At 48.6% G+C, this 25,638-nt stretch overlaps 1 protein-coding gene across 1 annotated transcript in view; it reads right to left on the reverse strand.

Moving 5' to 3' along the window:
* The window catches only part of Fstl4 (follistatin like 4), a 413,115-nt gene that overhangs the window by 44,096 nt on the left and 343,381 nt on the right, over positions 1-25,638 (reverse strand). Inside the window, exon 7 of the mRNA XM_046467657.2 lies at positions 13,008-13,174. Coding sequence (XP_046323613.1) covers positions 13,008-13,174 — 167 coding nt within the window. The remainder of the gene's footprint in view (positions 1-13,007; positions 13,175-25,638) is intronic.

The raw sequence follows: 25,638 nt of genomic DNA on the forward strand, positions 1-25,638 counted from the left end.
GATAGCTGATTTGTCCTGTGTCATAACAGAGCCATAAAGGCTTCATACCTGAGTTGCTTATGAAAAGTTAATGGCTAGTCAATGCTGGGACGACATATTTCTAGTCTAAGCTGTTTCCTGTGTCAAAAATCTAAGTAAGTCTCTAGGAAAATGTACTTTGCTTGAAGCCTCAGCGGTGGATGGCTGGCATCTTGACAAAGGGAGGAGGCCAGGGACAGCCCCCACCCTGGAGAAGTGGTGAGTGGCTTGGAAACTCCTCAGTGCCCCATATGGCTGACCCAGGGCAGACTCTCTCCTAAGAGCAGAACCAGAGCTGTTGGCAGGGAGTCCGGTGCACGCTGTTGGCATTTCCCCTCCACACTGCCTTTCTGAGCCTCCACACTCATGGGTCCTCTTCCTGTGAGGGCTCCTGAAGCCAACCTGAGCTCTGGCAGCCCCTGCCACCTTGTTGGAGTTGCTGGTCACATGGACAACAGATTCCTTGGAAGTAGCCTGGGTGAGGTGGTTTGGTGCTCCAAGGCTGGTACCCCCTGAGACACCCTGAGAATGATAACCCGTCAGCACCAACACATAGCCTTTAAGAGGTTACTATGAGCCAGAACTTGACATAGAGTTGACTCTCCATCTTCGTGGGTTCCTTATCTGTAGATTCCACCAACCATGGATGGATGGAAAATATTCAGAAAAAAATGATGTCTGTGCAGTTTTTTATTTCATGTCAATATTCCCTAAAGAGTACAGTGTAACAGCTATTTATACACCATTTACATTGTGCCAGGTAGTATAAGTCATCTAGAGCTGATTTAAAGTATGTGGGAAGATGTGTGGAGGCTATATGCAAATACTATGTCATTTTATTCAAAGGACTCAAGCATTCAGAGATTTTGATATTCCCTGGGTAATCAATCCCCTGTGGATACTGAGGGATGGCTGTACATTGCCTTGGTTAATCCCAAGGGATTACTCAAAGGCAGAAGACAAAATAAAAACCCATTCCCCAGAGGTGACTTAGCAGGGCTCCCCTTGAAAATACATTCTGAGCTGGGTGTGGTGGTGCACACCAGTAATCCCAGTGACTCAGGAGGCTGAGGCAGGAGGATAACAAGTTTGAGGCCAGCTGTGGCAACTTAGCAAGACCTGGTCTCAAAATAAATAATAAAAAGGACTAGGGGGCTGGGGCTGTGGCTCAGAGGTACAGCGCTTGCCTAGCATGTGGGAGGCCCTGGGTTCGATCTTCAGCACCACATAAAAATAAGTAAATAAAATAAAGGTATATAAAAAAAAAGACTAGGGATGTAGGGCAGTATTAAAGCACCCCTAGGTTCAATCCTGTGTGTATGTGTACATATCCATGTATTTATATATTTTAAAATTTTTGATTATTTTATTTAATTATTTTTCTGAGTCTATTTCTCTGATTACCTCCACTGCCGACTGCCAGCACCCTGAGAGTCTCCTTCCTGTACAGCACCAGAAAGTTCTTTTCCAAGCAATAATACCAGATTGTGTACTTCCTTGTCCAGATCCTGGCTCAGGTCACAGCCAGTGAGGACCTGCCCAGCCCCTCTCTGGCCACTCTCCCCTAGCCATTGCTCTAGAGTGCCAGAATGTGCTCCCCTCAGGAACTTTCCACTTCCTGCCCTCTCCTCCCTGATGGCTGTCTGTCTGTCTGTCTGTCTGTCTCCCTTTCCTTCAAGTGTGCTTAACCTTTACCTGGTCTCTCCCCCAACATCCCCATCTCCCTTGCTGCTTCATTTCTCTTCATGTCACCCACTGCCACTCAGCATTCAGTGCTCTGTGTTTATCTCATTCACCATCTGTCTCCCCGACTAGAACCCAGCCCAGTGGGGGAAGAGGGAATCTTGGGCTCTGTGTTCACTGCTGTGTCCTCTGGCGCACAGTGGGTCCTCAACAAATAGTTGTTGAATGGATAGTAGGGTGCTCAACTAGGCTTTCTGCAGAGACTGTGTCTGGCTCTTTGCTTTGACAACCCAGGTGCCCACCTCTTACCTTCCTATCCATCTAAATATGGCCCAGTAATGTAGGATCAAAACAAGGGGGCTGTTGGGAAAGCAGAGGACTGGTCTCAGGTCTTGTCCTCACCTCCCTGCCCTGTCTCCTTTTCCAGCCTGCAGCTCTCAGAGGGACTCATGGTTCTTCTGCCTTCCTCAGGCCAGGGCAGCTGGGATGAACTGAAGAAAAGGCTCTGCTCAGAGCAGTAGAGAGAGACGGGGAAGCTCTTGCACAGTGCCCGGACCTCACGGATGACTTGCTGCATCTCTAATGTAGTCCCTTAACTTCTGCTTTTCTTCTTTTTTATTTTTGTCATACTGGTGATGGAACCCAGGGCCTTGCCCATGCTAGGCAAGCACTCTACCACTGATCTACATCTCCCCCCACTTTCTATTTGAGACAAGGTCTTGCGAAGTTACCCAAGGTGGCTTTGAACTTGCAATCCTCCTGCCTCAGCTTCCCAAACAGCTGAGATAATAGACATGCGCCACTGCACCTGGCCTCCATCTGTTTCTCCGGCCTGCCAAGCACAAGTCCCCATTCCTCTGGAGCGGAGGCCTGCCTCTTGGGTAATCAGCCAGGTGCTGAGGGTGGGGTGTTGGCTCTGTGAGGACATAAGGAGCTGCTGGCTGCCTTATGGCTCTTCTGTGAGCACCGAATGTATTACCAGCCCATGGTGTAGACTCTGGGGAGAACCTCACTCTGTAATAAAGAAAATAATGTCTCTGGGCTAAAACCATAGGCATCACGTAATTATGGAACAAAGTGCTTATTGTTTTCTGGATATGAATACTAGCTACAGAAATCAAATTTACTTCATTGGAGGTGAGAGAATTACTTTAAAAATTGATTTATAAGAAGCTATATAAAACTAAACCTGCAATTCTTCCTCTTCCAAATGTTCTTTGAGATGTGTCTGAATGTTACTATCAATGCTTGATTGCATCGCTGTAATTGTCTTTTTATGGATAACTTTTTTTCTCTGACACATAGAAATGTATTAGCAAATCAGGGTTACTTCCAGAAACAAACAGATGCCAGATTAGACCATTCTTTGTATTGAAGCACATCTATTTTTTTGGAAGGAGACAATTTTACTTAAAGATATGGCTTTCATCTTTTCAAAAGTTATTTTCTTAGTGTCTGCCACTATTAAAGAAAGTAATTAAGTGAGACTTAAGTATTAAACAATAGTTAAGCAGAGATGAGCTAGGGGACGCTGTCATAGTGACATATGAGAGTTAGGTATAAATAATATGAAAATGAGCCAGCAATGCTGAATATTTAGTGACTCAGTGTTAAACACAAGGACTCCAGAGAGATGTTACAATTAAAGTGAACAATATTGTCAATGTCACGAGTTAAAACTCAACTCAGAGATATTTCTTCAGAGCTTTTCCAACTCTGCTCTTTCCAGGTGCACCCATGGATACCTTTGGGGAGGAGGCAGTGAAGGGGGCCTCTTTCCTGAACTGGCTTGATTCTGATCCCTAGAATGTCACGCACTTGGGCATCTTATCTGCACAAACAGCTGAACACCGTGGACCCCCACCCTGAGTGATAAGTGGCACCTCCACAGTGCCAGTACTCAGAGACACCTGCATTGACCTGAGCATGTGTAGCCACGATCCAGACCAAGCTGGGACCACATGCACGAATCAGTGAGCACACACACACATTCACATGGACACATGCAGTTAACATGAGCATGCACATGTGTGAGTACCCGCACATGCTAACCACCTGGCTCGCTATAGCTGATCACCTGACTGATGCCAGGGTTCCTATGCAGCCCATTTCCTTCCATTCCCTCAGAGGACACACTTGCTACTCTGCAAGGACCTGTAGACCGAGTTCTCTTGCTCAGAGTCCTCTTAAAAAAAAAAAAAAGAAGTTGTCAGGTACGATGGCATATGCCTGTAATCCCAGTGACTCAGGAGGCTGAGGCAGGAGGATCACAAGTTTGAGGTCAGCCTCAGCAACTTAGCAAGACCTTAAGCAATGTAGTGAGATCCTATCTCAAAATAAAAAAATAAAAAGGGCTGGGGATGTGGCTCAGTGGTTAAACATCCCTGGGTTCACTCCTCCACATACATTAAAAAAAAAGTCTTTGAAACCTGCAGTGATTCCCTAGGTAGCCATCTGGACCCCCAGGGGAAAGTAACTGTGAGCAGTGTGAGCAACTCAGGGTGGACCTTTCCTGTTCATTCCAGGCTCAGACCCAGGAGTAGGGGGTCAGAGACATGTGAGAAGACCCTGTGTGACAGCTTCAGTCTTCTCCAGGACTTAAGGGCATGTGTGTCCCTGGCTGACTTGGTGACTGCTGGTCTAGGTTGTCAGGCTCTCCCCATGATTGTGAGCACCTCATCTCTGTGTGTCACTGTGTTGTCTCCAGCAGGTCTCATGCCACATAACTGGAGCTTGGTTATCATTTGCTGACTGAATGGTGGTGTGTTAGCCGAATGTGCTGCCTCTGGAGCACACTCCTGAGAGCAAGGACAGTGAAGAATTAATGATATTTAAAGACATGGCTGGCCTTTGCCCTCAGCTACTGGGTGGTGTGCTCTAAACCATTGGAATGTCCTGTCTCATGGGAGTCTTTGCTTGGGAACTTCGAAGCCATAGAAGATCAATCCTGCAGATTTCTAAAGTTAGGTCATGTCAGTAGAGTGTGATGAAGCTCTAGAAAACAACACAACACAACAACAATAACAACAACCCAAGAGCACAAAACAACTCTGGACACTAAGGCCTGCTTGAGCTCCCCAAGATCTGGTCACACACTGATGCTGGGAAAGTAACATGCCCCACAGCTTCACTGGGAGAAGACAATGGAGGGTCCATATTAGGGACCCTCCTGGACTCCACCCAATTGGCTTCTTCCCTTGACTGATTTTAATCTGTTTCTTTCTCCATAATAAATGGTTAACAGTGAAGATAACAAGTTTCAGTGAGTTAGTTCTATGGGTCCTTCTAGCAAGTCATTGACACTGAGAGGTCAATGGAAACTCTCCAATTTTGGGTGCTGAAATTCCACATGTAGGGACATCCCTGTGCATCCAGGTGCACACAGGTGCCCCAGACCCTTGCAATTGAAGGCTCATACCAAGATGTTGTTTTGGGCAGTCAGCTCGTTCAGTCTCAGAGATCAGAGATCAGAGACCTTTTGTCTGGTTAGGACTCCAGAGTGTCAAGAGGTATAGGTAGCAGCAATTGGGGCCCTCTGATGAAGTGCAGGCTTGAATTCCTGTATAGCTTTTGGATTCTTGGCCAATGGCCTAGTGCCAGGCGCCAGGCTGCATGGCAGCCGTCAACTCAAGTTCTGGACCCCCTTGAACCTGTTGCTTCCACCTACATCCCTCCTCCCAGGGAAGCCTGGATCATGAGTTCTCAGGCCAGAAGGGCTTATGAGGGTACCAGCTCTCGGCTCCCACCTGGACCACACACATGACTGACAGCCAACTCTTGACTGCCTTTGAAACATTTCAGTGAGGTTTTGATTGAATTTCCTTCTATGGCTTATTTGAGGGACCAAGAAGCCTTTCAATCAGGAATTTTCTCCTGACCTGTTGTTTAAAATCTTCTACACTGCTAGAAGGGGTATAAATTTGTGCAACCTTTTTTTGGGGATATTTGGTACTCTCCGTCAACTCTGAAAATATGCCACTTCAAAGAACTTCTCTTTGGCTAAGGATCCACTTAGGCAAATGTGCAAAGCGGCTGCATAAGGATGACGACTGCAGCACAGGAGGCAGGGAAGGAGGCACTGGGCAGGGGGTGTGGCTCGGCTTGGCTCAGGGGCTGCAGGCTCTTTTCCTTAGTAGGGAGAGGGCCCCTTGGAGAGGTAGGATCCAATTCTGAGGAGTAAGATAGGTGCTGATCGGCCTCCTCCACTAGCTGGGCCTCTGGAAGGAGGCAGAGAGGCTCAGGTTGTGCATTTAGGGTCTAAAATCTGAATCAGAACCTTCCAGAGGAACCTGCACCTTACACATAGGGCCAGAAGTCATCACTGAACACAGGTCCTGAAGGTAGTACTAACATGGAAAGAGATGACCTTGAGGAAGCCATCCAGAAAGCAAAAGCCAGAGGAGGTCCCCTGGGGCAAAGTTGTTCCTCCATGTTCCACAGGCCTGTATACCCCAGACCTGGGATCCCATCCCCTGGATCACAATGAACAACACTCCTATTGGTTTGAACTCGTCTGAAGCTCAGAAGGACTGGAGGTTTAGATGCAACCAGGTCTTCAAAACAAGTGGAGAGAAATGGTCATGGCCTGTAAGAGCTCCAAGCATAGTGTTTTCTAAGATTTTAAAACAAAATGTACCCAGGCGTTTAATGAGACAATTTTAATGCAGAACCTACAACCACCGTCTATCGAGTTGCAAACAGCTCTCCATGCTAATCAAACGCCTCTCATCTTTTTACAATGGATTCATGACTGGTTCATATAAAGACAATAAAAATTAAATGAGTCATGAGCTCCTAAATCATTTTCTTTTGGTCTTTTTAATAACTCACTTCCAAAGAAGCACTTGCGGAAAGCATATGTTTCCTTAGAATCATTTGTTCTCACTCTTACACTATTTAGGCAAGGGGAAAAGTGAACCTTTTAACACACCCTTCAAACAATGCCACAGATACTTTCTCTTAATGGGCTTTGTGCTTCTGCTTTTGTCACTGTGCTCTGCCTGCTGATGTTTGAAAGCCCCAAACAACGAGATTCAGTGAAGGAAACACACACACACACACACACACAGGCACACACACAAAACAGAGTGGCTCTTTCAAGTTATTTGAAATATTCTGAGTGTGTGGTAGGTCTTTTTTTCCCTCCCTAAATAAAGAATACTATAGAAAAATGTTTCCTCTCCCTGAGAATATCTTGGCCAAACAATTCCACGTGTTGGTCTTAAGGTGTGCTGCTTAGTGGGACCAAAGGCCAGAGCCCAATGCCACACACCCCACATCTGAGAGGATGCATGTGGCATGGGCCTGGGCACTGCAGTACTTTTGCAGGAAGAAGGCGGAGGCAGCCTCAGTGTAAAGACATGGTAAGTCTGGGCGCTAGGTGTTGCTAGCCTTGAGCAAGGAACCCAGATAGCACCTGTGGGGTGAGTAGGCTGGCTACAGACTTCTGGGCCAACTCATCCACTCTTCTGAGTTTCTCAACCCTGCGTGCCTTGTGGATCTGTGGTCAGGGATGAAGAGATGCTGGGAACTGACCAGAGCAGAACCTGGCACTCTGGGACCAGGTAGGAGGAGAAGCCACAAAACCTGACTCTGAGCTTGCAGAAGATGAGGCAGGTAGGGGAAGAGTGAGGTATTTATTGTTCTGCTCTCTGGTCCAGATGAGAAAGTGGGATGCACGCTTGGGATGTCCCACAGGGCCCACAGGGCCTTCCTTACCACAGATCTGTGGAGCCTCAGGGTTGGGAAAGTACAATGCAGGTCCCATTTCTGATTGGATACCTACAATAGGAGGCAGCTTCCAGTTTCCCAAGATAGGTGTGTGTCCAGAGAATCTCCCTGAGGATAAGCTCCCTGTCACGGGCCTGTCATTGGCAGTAAATGTCTCTCCCCGACATAGGGCTGTGACATTTGAGTAGAGAAGGGCCTGCAGGCCAATGCAACAGGGCCACTGGCTTCTGGTGCCCACAGACAGAGGGCTTGTGGGGGCTCCATGACTGGGGTTGAGGACTGAGGCCTCTTGCTTTGTCAGACACACTCCTGCAGGGCAGCCTGGCCCAAGCTCAGGATAAGCAGAGCTCGGGGTGCTGCTGCTGGTCATTCTGGCTTAGGTCCTGGGGAGAGGGGGGACAGTGGCCTTGATTCCTTGAGGACTGAGGTGTGGTGGGGGGCACAAGCAAGTGGAAGCATGTCCAGCTGCTTCAATAAAGAAGCCAACAGTTGGCTAGGAAGTAAACAATTATAGACTGCACTTTGTCAGCTCTGGGAAACAAGCCACGTGAGCAGAAACTATTGATTTCTCATCAAGCAAACAGAAGGAAGTGTCATAATCCTGAGAGCCATTGTGAGAGGCTGCAGCTCGCTGGCCTGGGCCGCTGCCTCTGCTGGGAGCGCCTGTCTTTCGGAGCTTTGCTCTGTGAGTCCCTAAGGCTGTGTGCTGGTTTTGGTTTCTCTCCTGCAAGCTGGGCAGGGTGAAGTGAAAGCCTCCTGCCACACGGTGGCTCGGGCATCCTGGCAAAGCACACCAGATCCAGGCTGGACTTCCCACAATCTTAAGAAGGCAAAGACACTGTGACCTGAGACTTGACTACCTGTGGGAACCCTGGGCACTGCTCCACTCCTGGGTGCCTTGGGGGAAGTTAGAAAAGGATGACCCAAGAGCACCAGCAGGGTCCCCTCAGATCTGAGTCCCACATTATTCAGAATCCTTCTTGGAGGCAGTATTTAATCTTTTTTTTTTTTAATTTTTTATTGTTGGTTATTCAAAACATTACATAGTTCTTGACATATCATATTTCACACTTTGATTCAAGTGGGTTATGAACTCCCACCTTCACCCCATACACAGATTGCAGAATCACATCAGTTACACATCCATTGATTTACATATTGCCATACTAGTGTCTGTTGTATTCCGCTGCCTTTCCTATAGTAATTAATCTTATGCTGGAAGAAGTTTGGTACACCTGTAGCCCCCACATTTGACCATGTCATTTTCTGATCAAGAATCTGTGGCTCCCTTTGGCCACAGGCAAACAACAAAGACCCTTCCCCCACTTTTTTTTTTTGGTGGTACTAAGAATTGAATCCAGGGGTGGTTTACCATTAAGTTACCCCCCCCCCCCCCACACACACTCCCCAACTCTTTTGATTTTTTAAATTTTGAGACAGGGTTTTGCTAAGTTGCCCAGGCTGTCCTCGAACTTGTGATCCTCCTGACTTGGCCTCCCAAGCCTCTGGGATTACAGGCATTGTGTCTGGCAACCACGACTCTTTATGTGAACACTTAGGCCTTTCATGTTCTGAGGCCCCAGCTAAAACAGCCCCTTTTACCACTCTTAGAACAGGGATTCATGGAAGTCTGGTTCCACTGGAGGCTGGGGACAGTGTTTTGGCTCTGTGGTCCTGCAGCATTTAGGAAGTGAATCAGTCCAAAGAATGTCTCCCAGTCTTCACCATCTGGACAGGCATGCACAGGATCAGGTGACTCCTAAGTGCTTCTGACACCAATGTGGCTCACTGCAGAATGTGAGCAGAGTGCTCTTACTTGCTTTGGGCTAGAGGGGTCCATTTACTTTCTGATCAAATATTATTCTGATGCTCAAGGCATCTTTGATGTTTGCAAGTCAGAAAAGTTTAATTACATGTGTCATTAGGATGGCATTCTGTAATAGCTCTGTGACTGAATTCATTACCAGAATTCTTAACAGATAAGACAAGACAAATTAATATTTTGTTGCCCATGAAAGCGTCTCATTAAGGGAGTCGTGAAAAAGTGATTAATATTTTGTTGCCAATCAAAATGTCTCATACAAATGACAAAGAAAGGAGGCCCACACCTCTTTGTGCTCTCTAATCTCTCTGCCTCGGGTTTTGAAGGCTGATCTGCTTCCCCTGTTCGAAGCTGTGTTTGTGTGGCACTCAGTAATTACAGCGTGGGTGATTGTACTTCATCTCTTCTGGGAGATACCACAGGCTAATGGACTCTAGGAGTCCCATCAATCCTGGAATCTCTGCTCCACCAGGGGTGCCCTCCTGGACTGTTTGCCCCTGATTAATTTTTTTTTGTACCTGGGATAGAACCCAGGGACCCTTAACCACTGAGCCACATTCCCAGCCTTTTTAATTTTTTATTTTAAGATAGGGTTTCCCTAAGTTGCTTAGGAACTCTTTAAGTTGCTGAGGCTGGCCTTGAACTTGTGATCTTTCTATCTCAGGCTCACAAGCTGCTGGGATTATAGTTGTGGGCCACTGTGCCTGGCTTCCTTGATTAATTCTTGCTTCAGAAATACCCCATGATTCTTGAGGACCCTGGATCTAGCTCTCTTCAGCCTGATTTCTTCCTAGGGCTACTTCCTTCACTGGCCCAAGTGGGGCTGCCACTGATGAATACCTTCTGGGCTCCAGGCACTGAGCTGGGTGCTTCCCGTGCATACTCAGTCTGAGACTCCCCAAGCCAGGAGACACCATGACCTCCATTTCTTCAGAGGCTCAGAGAAGTCCAGCAGCTGCCCCAGATTTGCTCTGGGTTTGCTGGAGGTGGCTGGTCTCTCTCCCTGGATGGATCAAGGTTAATAGATGGTATTGCTGTCATCCCTGGGCTTCACCAAGGGCCACATCTGCCTGACTGGGAGCTTCCTTGGTTGCTGCTGGCTGCTTAATGGGGACTCGGGCTACAAGGTGTTGCAAATGTTGTTTTGCAGCAGCAGCAGCAGTAGCAGCAGCAGCAACAGTATTAATGAGGTAATAATAGTAATAATGAGAGTGATATAGTGTTTATGGAATATTACATACTAAAAACTCTACATGTATCTTCTCCCTTTATCCTCACTATAATCCTGTAAGTCAGGCGCAGCTATCTCTCCCCATTTCACAGATGAGGGAATCAAGATAAGACAGGTCAAGAGATCTTGCTAAGTTACTTATCTAGAAAGTGGCAGAGCTGAGATTTAAACCCAGGTTCCTTTGATCCCAGAGCCTGTGCCCTTCCATAGCAGGCTGCACTGCCTCTCTCCTTGAGGCAGGAGGAGGTGCGTGGTGCGTGTGTTTTATGGTACATCTGCATGTGTCAGAGGAGGAGTCCTGCGGGGCAGGTACTGCCCTGTACCCTCACGTGGGTATTCCTGAGAAGTGCAGGGCTCCTGTGTATTTGCAGGCTACTGACTCAACCATGAGCAGCGTTTCCTGGGAGGTAATGAGGGGCCATTAATCTTTGGTTGTACCCACGATTATCCAAATTGCTAACCTTATTGTGAAAAGTAGAAATGCAATTGAGTCGGTGCTGGAGGCAAGTTGGAGGGAGGGGAAAAACACTCAAAGTAATTTAATTAACTGTGGCAAGTACATTAAGAGGAGTTTTGCCTCAGCCTTTATTTCTGATGCCTTTAAATAGAGCACCAAGTATTGCACACGGACACTCTGACAGTCACAGGTGGCCCTGTCCTAGTACTGAATCAATTACTACTGGCCAAATGCATTTAAAAGCTGCACCCCACCTAGAGATTCTGCATACTCAAACTCATGCACCCCAATGTGCACACACACTCAGACACACATACGCACACACACACATGCACACTCTTACAAATAGGACACTGAACTTTCTTGCTAAGGTCTCAGATAAGCCCTAGTTATCTCAGGCCTAGAAGACAAAGGACTCTGCCCACTCAGCATCTGTCTATCCAATACCCACTAGGTTGAGCGTGCCCAGAGATGGCTGCATGTCCAATGGGTGGGGAATCACAGAAAACAACCCTGCCCAGTGTGGCAATGGCAGAGAAAAGGTACTCCCTGGCCAGCTCTGACCAGGAGGGACTTTACAGAAGGGTGATCTATTTCCATTGGCTTCCCTCATGATCTCCAGGGTCTAGAGAGTCTCAGGCCCAACTTTGGTGGTACCTGCAATAATTCATGCTGGATGTCTGACCCCACATAGTAACTTCAGCATTGGAAAGACCTTCAAGGTCATGGGGATTAGCTGATCCCTTGTGGCTGGCAGGTTGCTGACTATAGTCTCTGCATGATGCCGCATGGCCCTAGGGTTGGGAGGTTCACTCCATTATGGGGCAGGGTTGATGACTGGATGGTGTTTCATCTAAGGAACCTAAATTAGACTGCTTTTGGGATACTCCTTGGTTCTCTGTGCTCATGGGGCCACACAGCTCAGGTTGGCTCCCTCTGACTAAGTCCGTACCCCACCTCCTCACTGATTTTAGCAGGGACCAACGACTCTCCACAAGCATCTCACTGTGGTCCAGCTGTGCTCCTCTGAGCCAGAGACCAGTGCAGCCCCTCTTCTGCCTAAAAATTGTATTCCTATTATTTTCACCCGACACCCATCAGCTGTCCTGGCAGCTCACTACATGGGTGACATCACTGTGCTTTCCCATGAACTTCTGGGAAGTCACATCGTCCTTGTGCCAAATCTAGACCAATAAATACACTTGAATTATTCCACTTCTTCAAGTCCAATGAAAGGGCGGTACTGCTAATGCTGCTTTTCTTATAGATTAATTCATCAAAAAATCAGTAGGTTAAGGAATTACTCAAAGTCACAAAGTCGATATGGGTGAGGCTGGGACCTCCAACTCAGCTTCCTGGTTCCATAGCATCTGCTGTTGGCCAAGTTAGCTGAGTGGTCTTAGCTGCTCTCTTATGCCAAAAAGTACCACTCAAGTCATCAACCCTCATTTCCTTGCCCAAGAAAGAAGGTCCCTCTGGCCTGGCCTGGTTTCCCTCTACCTCCTCACCTGACACCTGCCCTCCAGCCAGCCCAGCTCCATGGCTTACCTCTGCCCTCCACAGGGACAACCCTTTTTCCCACATCCAGCTGTCTACACCTACCAAGCTGTTGGGCCTAGAGCCACCCCCTAAAGCCCCCAGCCACCTTCTGTCTCCTGCTCCAGGGCCTTCTGCTTGATTTTGCTCTCTGTTGGCTCATGGCCCATCTACCTGAGGGATGTGAAAGGCCACACAGTCCACTGCTCTCCACAGCCCATTCCAGGGCTTCCTCCAGGTCTTTGCTAATGTAGGCTCCTGGGGCCTCCTGACCTACCTGCTGTTCCTCTCCTAGTCAGTGCACCCTTTTCTCAACCTGGGCATGGCTGCCTGTCTGATGGCCGCCACTCATTCTATTATCTCTGGGACTTAGCTCTTCTGGCACCTTTAGCCTGACAATAGGTCTGAAAGTCACCCGACGTGGGATATTCAACAGAAACCCTCTGGCCTGCCACGGTTACATGGTGTGCTACACAGCTGACTTTCTTGGGAAGTACCCTTGAGCTCAGTGGAAGTGCCAGGCAGCTTACATTGATGTCTTCCAAGTCCAGGAAGTTTAGGGTGAGCCCGTTGCGCTTCCAGACAATTGGTGGCCTCAGGTCTCCACGGATAGCACAGGTCAGCACTGTGCTCAGTCCCACCGTCACTGTAGTCACACTGACTCTGTCCTCTGGGGCGAGGCTGAGCTGAACCACTTCTGCAAAGGGAAAGGAGAAGATGGTTAGGTAGAGGCCCAAAGTGTGGAATCTCAACCCAAGGTGAATGGCCATGGGTTTCCCCAGGGGCAGTGGCCCAGAGGGGCTGCAAGGCCCCTGACAATGGTTTATAACCTGCTTAGTAAATGTACAGAGGAGCACTTTTGCTGGAAGAACAGCCATGACTCATGTCTAATGTCAAAAAGGCTCTGTGAGTCAAAACAGGTCAGGAACCAGCCAACGTGCAGGGGAACCATCTGGGCCATGGATTTGTGAGTGGATCCAATAATTCTAGCAGCCAGGACTACACGGCCATCTTGCAGAGACCAGGGTGCCAGCTGTGGGGTGCACCGCTTAGAGCTCCCCTGGCCTAATGAAGTCTGAGCCTTGCTAAGGGCAGTCAAGGTCTGCTGGGTGAGCCGACAGGTAGCTCGTCCATCTGAGGGCAATTTAAAGGTTGCACTGTCTGAAGTCTGGGGAATGAACTGGCTGACCTTTGAAGGTCTGTTTCTGTCTGAGGATTTGCCAAACTTGGATTTGGATTTTTGTTCTGTGACCATGCACTGTGGCCTTTAAATTTTTGAAATGTATTTCAGGCTGACCAAATTATTAATTCTTGCTATTTCACATTTGATAATGGCATTAAGATTGATCATTCCTCAGGCAAATGGGAAGGGTCTAAAATATTTCCCTGCCATCATTTGCTTTTCAAAATTTTCACAATTTATGAAAAATTAATCAAACTCAGGCTGTTCAAATGCAAAAATGAGATCAGGCTTCTGGAGAGTCACAGCCCACTGAGAGGACTGGCTCCTTCTTTCTTCCTCCAAATCTGCCCACTCCAGGGGACTGGCGCACCAACCAGAGGTGGCATGAGCTGAGGGAGACAGACTGGTTTTGGGGGGTCTGTGAATATTCTGGGATGCTGGCCAAAATGCCGAGAGCTCTGTTTATTCTTACTATTCTATTGGGACATGGGTGATCCATCGTGACAGGTGTGTCCTCTAAAAAGCCTGGAACAAAGCACAGAGTTAGGAGCTGAGTTCTGTAACTCAGCGGGACATTTGTGAGCTGTGACCAGGCAGCAGAACCACTGCAGGTAGCACATCTGGGCTCAGCTCTCTTGCCAGTGTGTGGGGGAGCGGGGGTGGGGTGGGGTGGGGGAGGAGAGAGCAGCTGCAGGCCTTCAGGTCCACCGCACTGCAGGATAGTGAGCTCAAAGCAGGTGCCCAAGGTCAGATTTAGAGCAGCAAAGCCCTTCTTCCCTCATCCACCAATGTTTAGTGGCCCAGCCCTGGGTCCACAAAGATGAGCAAGAGGTCCACTAGGTGCTTCATCGATGCTTATTGGATAAAAGACAGAGAAAATGGAATAAAGGAGCTGAAGAACCAAGAGGCCAGTGGGGAGGGGGCGATCCCACACAGGAAAAAATGTGACTCCCGGTGAAGGAGCCACGTGAAGAAAGATAAACACCCAGTGATGGATGCAGATGCAGCTGGCGTAATATTTCACAAACATTACAGTGATGCATTTCAAGTTCCCTCCTAAATCATGTCCTGCTTGCTGCCCTCCCACCTCTGAATCATGAGGCTTATTGCTCAGGGCAAGAGAGAGAAGGTACCAGCCTCTCTGCAGCAAATCCCAGGCTTTGGAGATACGGGGGGAAGAAAAAGAATTTTTTTTTTTTTTTTTACGGGGAGAAAAAGAATTTGCTGAAATTGTTCAGATGCTGCCGACTCTGGGGAAGAGAACCCAGAGTTCTTGAGTGGAGAGGTATTTCTCACTGGATGATGGACAGGTGCTTTGTTCTGGAAGCTGGAAGGGTATGGAATGCTCCTCATGTCCCAGAAGATTGTGGAAATAAGAAGGGATCTATGGGTGGGTAAGGGAGGAGGTTCAAGGGGGGGGGCTCTAGGAGGATGCTGCACCCTCCCTCCATAGCTTATTTCCCACCCACCTGTGAACCAGAACCCCTTGGGCTCCGGGGAGCCCACTAACTAGGTGGTGAGGTTCTCTGGACCTCTGCACTCAAGGACCACACTGGGCTCCAGACCAGGGCCCTGAGCCTCAAGAGGTACTCGTGGCAGCTGGGACAGGGTGGGGGCCACGGGAGGCCCAGCTTGAGTGGGGAGCAGCATCCTGGCTTTAGACTGCTGGCTCAAACCAGCATAAGCAGGGCCGAGCTTAGCCCTGAGTGTCCCCAGACAGGGTTACCTGGAGGTCTTTGAGTAGAAACCAGAGGCAGCAGAGGACAGCTGAGTTGTTTCCCTGATCCCCCAGAAGCCAGCCAAGAGGGCAGCCGGGAGGTGAACACATGGAGATGCATTTTTCTTACACAGAACATTCTTACAGGGACTGTTGAAGTGGTCAGTTGGGACTAGGCTGTCCAATGGAGGGAGCGTTTAGCTGCATCTTTCTCTAGGAACCCAGCCGGGGAGGGGGTAGGTGGAGCTTGGGAAGAAGTCAGGTTAGTTTCAAAAGGATCCTATACTGTCTCTGTACTTGAGCTCCCTCAGGAGAAGGGAAGGACCAACAGGGAGGACAGAGAGGGGCCCTTGGAGGAGGCGGGGTTTCCCTTGGGCCCTAGAGCCCTACCTCTCAGGTGTGGTTCCCAAACCACCTGCCATCACTTGGGTCCTGCCTCTCTGCCTGTAGCTGCTACAGACTCTCAGCAGGTGGGGTGAGCGTCCCAGGGGGTTCTGTGGTACCCTGAGGCCTGAGAACTACTGCCTTCCAAGATGGAAGAGGGTCTGGGTAGCTGGGAGTTCTTGTGGAGGGTGGGCAAGGGTTCTGGGACCCATGTGAAGTGTACGATCCCCTCCTTCATGTGGCCCCCAGACCATATCTTTCAAACAGTTTTAGAAAAGATTCTGGAGGAGCCTGGAATATGGGGTTAAAAACAAACAAGCAAACAGATCCAAGTGGGAGCTGGAAGCCTGCCCCGTGAGGGTAGCTGGTTGCCACACATTCCCTGATTGCATTCCCCATCATTTGTATGTACAAACACATTCGCTTCGCGCAGGAAAAACTCATGCAAAATTAGAATGCGCGTGTTCTGACAGAACCATCGTAATTCCACTCCTGTCAGCTACACAAATATTAACCAAACAGCAAATATTTGGATCATTTAAAGTTTAATTAAATGAATGTTTTATTGGATTTAATTTGTGTCAATATTCCCTAGCTCCCTTTAAAATTCTGAAGAGATTTGTGGCTACTGAACCTTCTCCATTCACTCTTCCCATTATTTACTGTTCAAGGCCCTCCCGACACAGGCCCTACTTCCCCGTGAGTGGGCAAGACCAGGACTAACTGAGCTCCTGGGGTGATTTCCAGGGGGGCATTAAGGTTGAGGTTCCAGCAGAGACAGGATCCGGGCCTCCTGCATTGATGAGCTGAGTGGTCTCTGGTAGGTCCCTTCCTGTCTTTGGGCCTCAATGAGAGATTGGGCTGGAGGGCTCTGGAGCCCACCCATGCTGAGGTTAGGTTTTGCACCTCTGAACTGATGATTCTGAGTGGATGTCTTGCAGACCCCTTCAGTGCTGTAGGTGCCCATTCTGCCCCTAAGTGTCACCTACCTCTGCTCTTTGTCTGTGGGTTATAAGAATGATACCTCAAGCAGAGGCATGAATTGTTGCCCAAAATTCCCTTCTGTCACCCCCTGAAAGCTCTCCCTCCTCTCCATCCCAGGTGCCCATCCCTCTCTCATGTGGCCGCTTCTCCATTTGCCCGTGGTGCCTATAAATCTCCTGTTGCCTCTTGCAGAACATGGTATGCCTTCGCTCTGCTCAAAAGCCATCAGTGCCTCCCTATGGCCCACAGACTCAGCAGGTAGAGTTCAGAGCAGTCCTTCCACCATTATGTACCAGTGGGTCCCCATCTCATTGCATTTTGGGACATTAGAGTATAACTGCTCGGCACCTTCCACTTGTCCATTCCAAGCTGTTCATTCCTTTAGCCCCACTGCAAGGTGACCTGTGGGATGTTTCTGAGACACCCAAGCCTTAGCAAAAGGAAATACTCAGGCAGATATTGGGTGAAGGATACTTATAGAGAGAGCCCTAGAGAATTTGTCAGGACTGATTCAAGCCTAAATAGTAGATAATGCTCAGAAATGCTCAACTAGCTTAGGGGGAAAACCCCCAAATCAACAAAGAGGGTGGTCTTAGTCGCCATAATAAGAGATCTATGAGGGTAGAAGGGGCTGCAGGTATCCCTGGCCCTCAGTAGTGGTGATTATTATGTGGTTGCAAGATGTCCTAGACCCTTCCTCTTTCTTTTGGCTTTCTGGCCGTCATGAGATGGGCAGTTCCCTTTGCTGTGCTCATTCACCATGGTGTTCTGCTTCATCACAGGCCTAAGGAGATAGGGTCAAGTGACTATAGACTGAAGCCTCTGAAACCATGAGCTAAAATAAATCTTTCCTCCTCTAGGTTGACTTTCTCAAGTATTCTGTCACAGTAACAGAGAACTGACCAACACAGTGAGCCTGAGGCCAAGACCTCTTGCTAGCCCCCCCCCCCCCCACAGGAGTAGTCACCCTTGGTTTTCCAGATATGAGGTATTTCAGACACCAGTCCTCACTTCCTCCTTGCACACTTAGAGCTTGGAGAGAATCTTGGGTGGCTGCAGGGAACTAGTGCGTCTGCCATAAGCAGGCCAGCAAACATCTTTCCTGAAAGTGGAAGGCCATACAATTTCAGTCGCTGGAGAATTGGGTCTTAGTTCCTATTACAGCTTCCCCTTAATCTCAGGCGCTATTTCTCACACTGACTTGAACTCGATGAGACACTCATAAACCCATCAGCACCCACTCAAACAGGATTCTGGTGCTTCGTAGCAATAGAAATTAAATTTCTCAAATTCTTGTCAAGTTGGTGTTAGTTTTCTTATGTCAGAAATGCACTAATGGAACACATTCCTACCTGGACATTTGCCATTTTTCAAATGATGCTCTTGGTGAAAAGACCCTGTCAAAAGCTCAATCAACCTGCCTGGACGTCAATATTTTTGGCAGAGTCTTGAAGGGCAAACCTAGGCTTGGGGTCTGCTTGAGAATTAGCACCATTTGCAGGGAGACCCCCAGGCCAGGTGCTGAGATGCTGGTGTAAAGTTGCAGCTTCTTCCTGCAGGGCTTTCCCTGGAATAAATGCTTCATGTGACCTGAGAGCCACCAAAGGAGGTGTGGCACCTGTGTGACAAACTCTGTTCATCTGGCCTTGTCCCTGTGATGTGATCAGGGCCTCACTGTGAAGTTGGGACAGTGGGACTTCAACCGGTGTTTACGGAGTGGAACTGCTCAGGCTCTCCTTGGGGGGCGGTGTTTGGGGACAGGGTTGTGTGCTTTCGATTTTCTTGCTGCTTTGTGAGGCTGAGGGTTGAAATCAGGATTGTGCACCTTCTCCCTCCTCTGTTCTCTGCACCAGAGAACCGCCACTTGGGATCCTTTCAAATATCTTCTGCAACTTCACAGGTGGAAGGCTGGGAATGGGTTATCTTAGCGCATGTAATTTCAACACGCACGTTTTGAGCACCAAGGTGCCGCCAGCCCACACAGGTGGCTTTGGACAAGCATGACTTGCTCCAAAGTCACACAAGAGGGCATTTGTCTGCATCCACCATTTCCTGTTTCTTCATGCATAATCGGTTTCAATTTTTTTTCTGTTGTTGCCATAGTCCCTCTTGATGGTTTCATTTTGGAGATGGCAATAAACTTATTAGCTAATTACCTGAAGATCTGTGGGTAATTTACTTTTGATGTTGGATTTAGGTTTCTGGCTGTTATTTCAACCTTTATTACAGTTTAGTTAACAAGTTGTGCTCAACAGATCTGGGAGCCACCGAAGGAGGAGTAGCACCTGTGTAACAAACTCTATTGATCTCGTCTCATTTCTGTAACCAGGGCCACACTGTGAAATTGATGAGTAGGGGTAGAATGTATGTGTCCAATGTCTCCTGACCAAATGGGAGACATCTTTGTTACTGGCAAAAAGATAGCAACCAGATCTGTTTTACTTATTTGTATCCCCAATGCTTAACATAATGCCTGGCTCACAGGAGGGACTTAATAAGTAGTTTTAGGTGAGAGAATGATTGGTGCTCATTCAGCAATTATTTATTGAGCACCTACTATGTGCCAGGATACAGTGGGAATATACTGGCAAGCAAAGTGGACCCTGTGCCAGCTAACCTGGAAAGGCAAGTGTTAAATGGGGAGGGAAAACAGAGACGCCAGGCCTGTCCTAGTTAAGATCTCTTGGCTGCCCTCTCTCGGTAGAGCCCTCTCCACATGCCTAGGCAGACTTGCATTTTGCTCTTGGGTTGCCCCAGGCTGGTGTTGTATTCTCCTTGTTTACCGGAGGGGTTGGTGCAGGAGCAGGGTTACCTGGGCATCTCCCTGAGCTCTGTGGCTCCATTTTGCCTCCTCTGGCTAATAAGTCATTGTAGCTTTTGGAAGACTAAATGCCATGGTGTGCCCAGCAGTGGGCAGTTGGAGATGAACTCAGCATCCATGGACATCACTGTCCCAGGTGCCCCGCTATGGAGGGCAGGCAGCAGAAGGAGCAAGAGGTCAGCACCAAAGTGGAAAGCCTGGGGCCTCCTGGTCGGCAGGTGTGTGGCTGTCACTGAGCCATGTCCCAACTCCCCTCCTCTACCTGTGCCCACGCCTGGAGAGGCCTCTGTCAAGTGGGCTTGTCTGTATGTGTCCTATGACCCACCAAATCTATTACCAAAGATGATGGAAGCACCTCTGCTTAAGATATTTGCAAAGGAAAAAATTATCTTAACTGCTTATTACTTTGGTGACTTTAGGGGAAAAGGATATGAAAAGTTCTCTTCTGCTAGTTATGCAGTGTTGCATGAATCCCTCCAGATCTCTAAGGTTGGATCTAGAACTTCCCAGACAACCTGTCAGTGGGTGGGGGGAGAGAGACTTCTCCAGCATCTTTTGGGGACAGGACAGGACCATGTGACTGGATCAGCCCATGGGGGCTGACTACAATGCCTGGCTACATACCCATGTGTCATTGTGAGGGTTAATTTTATGTATCTTTTTGTCTGGATACTTGTTCCAACATGATTCTGAGGATGCCTGCACACGTGTTTCTGGATGAGACAAACATGTGAATCTGTAGACTGAGTGAGGTAGATTACCCTCCCTGAGTGGATAGGCCTCACTCAACCAGTTGAAAGCCTGAATAGAGCAAAAAGTTGAGTCTAAGCGGCCTCATCCTGCCTGTGTGAGCTGGAACACTGGCTTCTCTGGGTCTTGAAGCTGCTGACTTTCAGACTGGGGCTTGCACCATGAGCTGTCCTGGTTTTGCTCCCGGGTCCCCAGCTTGACAACTGTAGATCTTGGGATTTGTCAGCCTCATCATGTGAGCCAATTCCTTACAATCTCTCTCTCTCTCTCTCTCCCCCCCCACCCCCCGTAGTGTGTGTGTGTGTGTGTGTGTGTGAGTGTGTGTGTGTGTGTGTGTGATCTATTTCCTATTGGTTCCATTTTTCTGGAGAACCCTAACTAATGTGGTCCTTAACACACTTTCTTCTCCCCTCTGCAGGGACCATGTGGGCACGCATTTAATGAGAGCTAAGAATGTGGCCTCCTAGTCACTGTTGAAGTCGAGCTGCCCGACCCCATCAGACTTGATGAGGGCGAGAAATCAGCCTTCACTGTGTTACACGACTGAGATTTCAGGGTTTCTACAGCAGCTGGTGTTATAATTACCTAATACGCCCCCTCAGAAGGGAAAGACATACAAGTTAATGTATTTTCACTAAAGAAGTTCAGTGAGACGTGGGAGGGACCTCTGAGAGGCCAAGTCATCCGGGTCAGGAAGCCTCTGAGCATCTTCTGACAGAAGAAAACCAACTTTTGCTCCAATTCCCGGAGTGCTTTCTGTACAGGGAGGTCAAGTGTTCCTACACCCCACACCTGTTTCTGCTGCTGCAGAGCCCACACTCCTGGCCCAAGGGGGAGCGTCTCTCAGGCTGGGCTGGGGGAGCATTTGCAAACAAATTACACAGTGTAATAAGCACTATTAATGGAAAGAACAAGATGCCTGGAGAGAATAGCAGGGGAAGCCTATTGAGGTGCTAGGCAAGTGTTTTACTAAGAATACTTAGGCAGAGATCCATGAGATGACAAGACTCCTGCCAGGCCAAATATGGGTGGAAGAAGCATTTTAGAGAAAACCGGCTCATGCAAATGCCCTGAGGCAGGGTGTGTGTGTGTGTGTGTGGTGGGGTGCTGGGGGGTAGAGTGCACTAGGAACTAACAAAGACCCATGTGGTTGGAGCACTAGGAACAAGGCAGAGGCAAGTGGCACATTATGCAGTCAGAGGGGCAGGAAGTGGCCAGGTGGAGCAGGCAGAGCCAAGGTTTTATTTAGAGCAATGGAAAGTGATGGGAGAATTTCAAAAGCGCAGTGATCTGATCTGCATGCCGAGAGGGTCACTCTGGCTGCTGTGGTGATAATGGCACTGTTGGGGGAGAGGAAATGATTCGGGAGACCATCTAGGAGGCCAGGAAAGAGACTCTGGTGACCGGGGATGTAGAGAAGGAGATGGGGTTGGGCTCACAGACAGTTTGGATAAAGGGTTGGGGAGAGCGAGTGTCAGGAATGAGTCCTGTATCCTGCTCCATCCTCTTCTCTAACATGGTACACTTTCCTGAGGTCAGGCAAGCTGGGAGGGGACATCCAGGACCCCCATGCAACCTTGAGGTGCCATCTCTGTCTTGGTTGAAGGCCCTTTAACTTCCTGAAGGCATTTAATGTGAAATGTAGATTAGAATCAGTCTCTTGGTCCCTTCAATGAATAAGGTTTGAAGATAATTTGTAAACTTTGGCATTCTTGTTGCTAAAAACCCTAAATGAGGAAGAGGAAGAGAGGTTTCTATTGCGCAGGCTCCTCTCCCTAAGTTACCTGGGGCTGGGTGTGTGCAGCAGGTTCAAGAGCAGGGAGACCAGGTAGGGAGTCCCCCACCCCATGTCTCTCACCCCACTGCTACGCTTCATGCATGAAAAGGAGAGAAGTCAACAGATCTTGAAAGAGCATGCATAAATATAACTCGTTTTCTGTTTAATTATCCAGTCTCCTGAGAATGCTAAATCATGGCTGTGTTTTGTAAACAGGTATCAGCAGACCATTTTGGAGAGCAGTTTACATTTGTTTTTGATTCCATTTCCCTGAACGTGCTGTGGCTCTGATGAATTCCTGATGAGGGGCTCCTGGGCCTGCCTCTCCCAGCTCTTGCCAATCCTCGCTCCCTTTTCATTCAGTACTGGGGATTGAACCCGGGAGTACTCTTCCACTGAGCTACATCCCCCACCTTTTAAAACTTTATTTTGGGACAGGGTCTCACTAAATTGCCCAGGCTGACCTTGAACTTTCGATCCTTCTGCATAGCTGGGATTACAGGTGTGTGTGACCTTGCCCATGTTCTCTAAGTCCCTTTTCAGCCTGGGCCCTGAGGACTTTGGCTGTGGGGTGCTCCATGGTGTTCTGATTTTAGGGCCCACCTATGAATCTGTAGCTTTGCTCCTGGAGGATTTAGTAACAGGGTAGGCAGCCCAATTGTGCCCAGCTATTAGGAGAGAACATCAGCAGGGACTGTGGCCCTTGTGGCCTGGTTTGGACCTTGGCAGAGGGGTACAAGATTAGAATGTGGCAGGGCCTTACCCTCACCAGCAGGAGGGGACAGCATGGAGTTAGAGGGAAATCCTTTGGCGCAGTGGTCAGAAGAGGCTGGAGCAGGGCCTTTGGTCCCCACAGATATGGGGAGGAATTTGGGTTTCATTTTATGAGAAGCTGTTGGAGGAATTTAGGCCGGAGGTTAAAATGCTCTGAATTACACTTTTAAAGACCACCTGTGCCTTAGTTGTGATATCTTGAGCTGTGTTATCAGAAAACCCTGACTAGAAATGGGGCTGATTAATAAGGAAAACCTATTATCTATGTAATGAGAAGGGCCTGGAGGATGTTCCTGGTCAGGTTAATCCCAGGGTCCCAGGATGTTGTCCAGCCCACAGGTGGTCTCCTTTGTGCTCTGACATTCTTGGCGGGCTGCCTTAGCAGACGATGGGGTTTCTGTGCAGCCACAGGTAGTGGTCTAGGCCTCCTGTGCAGGTCCCAAAACAGCTGATACGTGTGTATTTTAAGAACAAAGAAACCTTTCCCCAAAGCCACCATCTGATGTCCGCTCACATTTCATTAACCGGATTTGTGGCACTTGGTTACTTTTTTTTTAATATTTATTTTTAAATAAATATTTTAAAAAAAGAGTAACCAAGTGGACCCAATAACTTTATTTTATTTTATGTGGTGCTGAGGATCGAATCCAGTGCCTCACGCATGCCAGGCGAGCGCTCTACCTCTGAGCCCCAGCCCCAGCCTGGCTTGGTCATTCTTAAAGCAACTATGTCAAGACTGACTTGGGGAAGCCCTGGCTGTGGGGGCAGAGGCTCTGTCAGAAAGGAAGGAATGACAGTGCTTGTGGCAGTGTGGAGGGGACCCGTGGGGACCATGGAGGAAACAGAGACCTGAAAGGAGGCTACTACCCAGGTGTCCTGGACTTTGGCCCAGACATGGCCATAGAGGTATTGAGGGGCAGACTGATTTGGGACACATGTCAGAGGGAGAGCTGACAGATTTGTTGATTGATGGGATGGGAACATTGAGGTAAGGGGATGAATTAAATAATGAATGCTGGGGTTTTGCCCTGGTGTTGGTTTTATTTGTTGAAAGGTTGAGGGAGAGAAAGATGGTATTTTAGATCAAACGCTGAGTTCTATTTTGCTATAACAGACAGACTGAGGGGCACAGCGGGGTTAGTGATCCAGGCTAGGGGGGGCAACTTTGAAATTCATCAATGTATAAATGCTATTTAATACCACAAGGTCAAATGAGATCCCTAGAGAGTGTGAGAGGGTAGAGGGTAAGGACCGAAGCCTGCCTACTTTTAGAGATGGGAGGACCAGGACGGTGTGGTTACCTGTTTCCAGGGGGATGAAGAGCTGGATGTTGAGATTGACCTTGGGTTTGGCAATAAGGAGGACATCTGGGACCCTTAATGTGTCATTGGAACACTGAGGATGAAGGCATTGTGGGGATGGGTCCAAGAGAGCAAGAGGTGAGGAGGAGCTTTTTAGATGACTTTTGTTTGAAGGGGAGCAGAGAAATGCGATGATAGGTGAAAGGTCCAGGAGAGATTGGTCTGTTTGTTAAGGTGCTATGTTTGCAAGCCAATGGGAAAGGTCAGCTAGAGAGAGAGAAATTTATGATGCAAAAGAGGGAAGGGACTTTTAGAAGAAAAGTGTCTGAGGAGTTGAGGGGGTCATTGGGTATCAGTGGAGGCCTGGCTTCTGATGGGGCAGAGACTTGGAGCTTTGTAACAGAAGGTGTGTGGAGAATGGGTATGGACGGAGATGCGAGGAAATGGATCTGATGGTGGGAGGATGAGGCAAGGTCAAACTTTCCAGTGGGGCTCCGTCATCACTCTGTCCTACAGACACCCGGCCTGGTAAGCCCACCTGCTACCCCTGGACGGGCAGGGTCTCCATGCAGTCAGTTGACTGGGGAGGGGAGGCCTGCAAGACTGAGTGTGACCATCTATGTCTAGTTATGACATAGAAACTGCTTCCTTTGCCTTTTTGGAAACCTTCCTCGTGTCAGGCTAGATGTGTGGCAGGTAAGTTTTAAAATATTGGGATGTGAGAAATCTCTTTTCCCTGTCTGGGACATTCATCTCTCTCTTTGTCTTGGGTACCTTCTTTAACTTATCTTTCAGAGAGAACCCTATAATGTATGCTTTGTCCAAGGACAAGTCTTGGTAAGAAAAATGCCTCCCGTTTTCTCTCCAAAGACTCCTCCGCCATCTGTCAGCTTGGAAATCTCCACATCTTGACCCACAGCAAATTGCTTCTCCACAGCACCGACATGGCGCCTGCAGTAGGAGGCGCATGCAGAGGCTCTGGCTAGCTGAGCGAACGCTCCATTACAGGGATGAATGAGCCAAATCTCATCCACTTCTCCCCATCTTCACAATTACAGCTCAGCCCCTTTCCTTTCCTCCCCTCCACGGCTGCTCCCAGTCATGACCCCATTATTTGCTGGAAGTCAGTGGTGTCTTCTTGGGAATCTCCTCCCAGGGTGGCTGCCCTTTCCTGTCTTGGAGGGGAGTCAGCTCCCCTGCATGGCATTTCAGGTCCACTAACACCTATTTCCAGCTTCATCTCCTACCGCTCCCACTTAGCTTGAACTGAACTAAACTCTTGGCCATTCTCCAGATGCATTCTGGGCTTTCCCAGGCTCACTTGCCTTGTTGGCACCACCTCACAGAGGAACTCGGCATTATGCAAATAGGCCTGGGACAGCTCAACGCACAGTAGGAGGAAAATCACTGTGAACCTTCCAGGCTTTACTTGCATCTCTGCCTGGCCCTGTGCTACCCTGCCTCTGAGGG

Source organism: Marmota monax, unplaced genomic scaffold (assembly GCF_021218885.2).
Source record: "Marmota monax isolate L192 unplaced genomic scaffold, Marmota_monax_Labrador192_F-V1.1 WCK01_AAM20220418_F8-fsc00199, whole genome shotgun sequence".
In the NCBI taxonomy this organism is placed as follows: Eukaryota; Metazoa; Chordata; class Mammalia; order Rodentia; family Sciuridae; genus Marmota; species Marmota monax.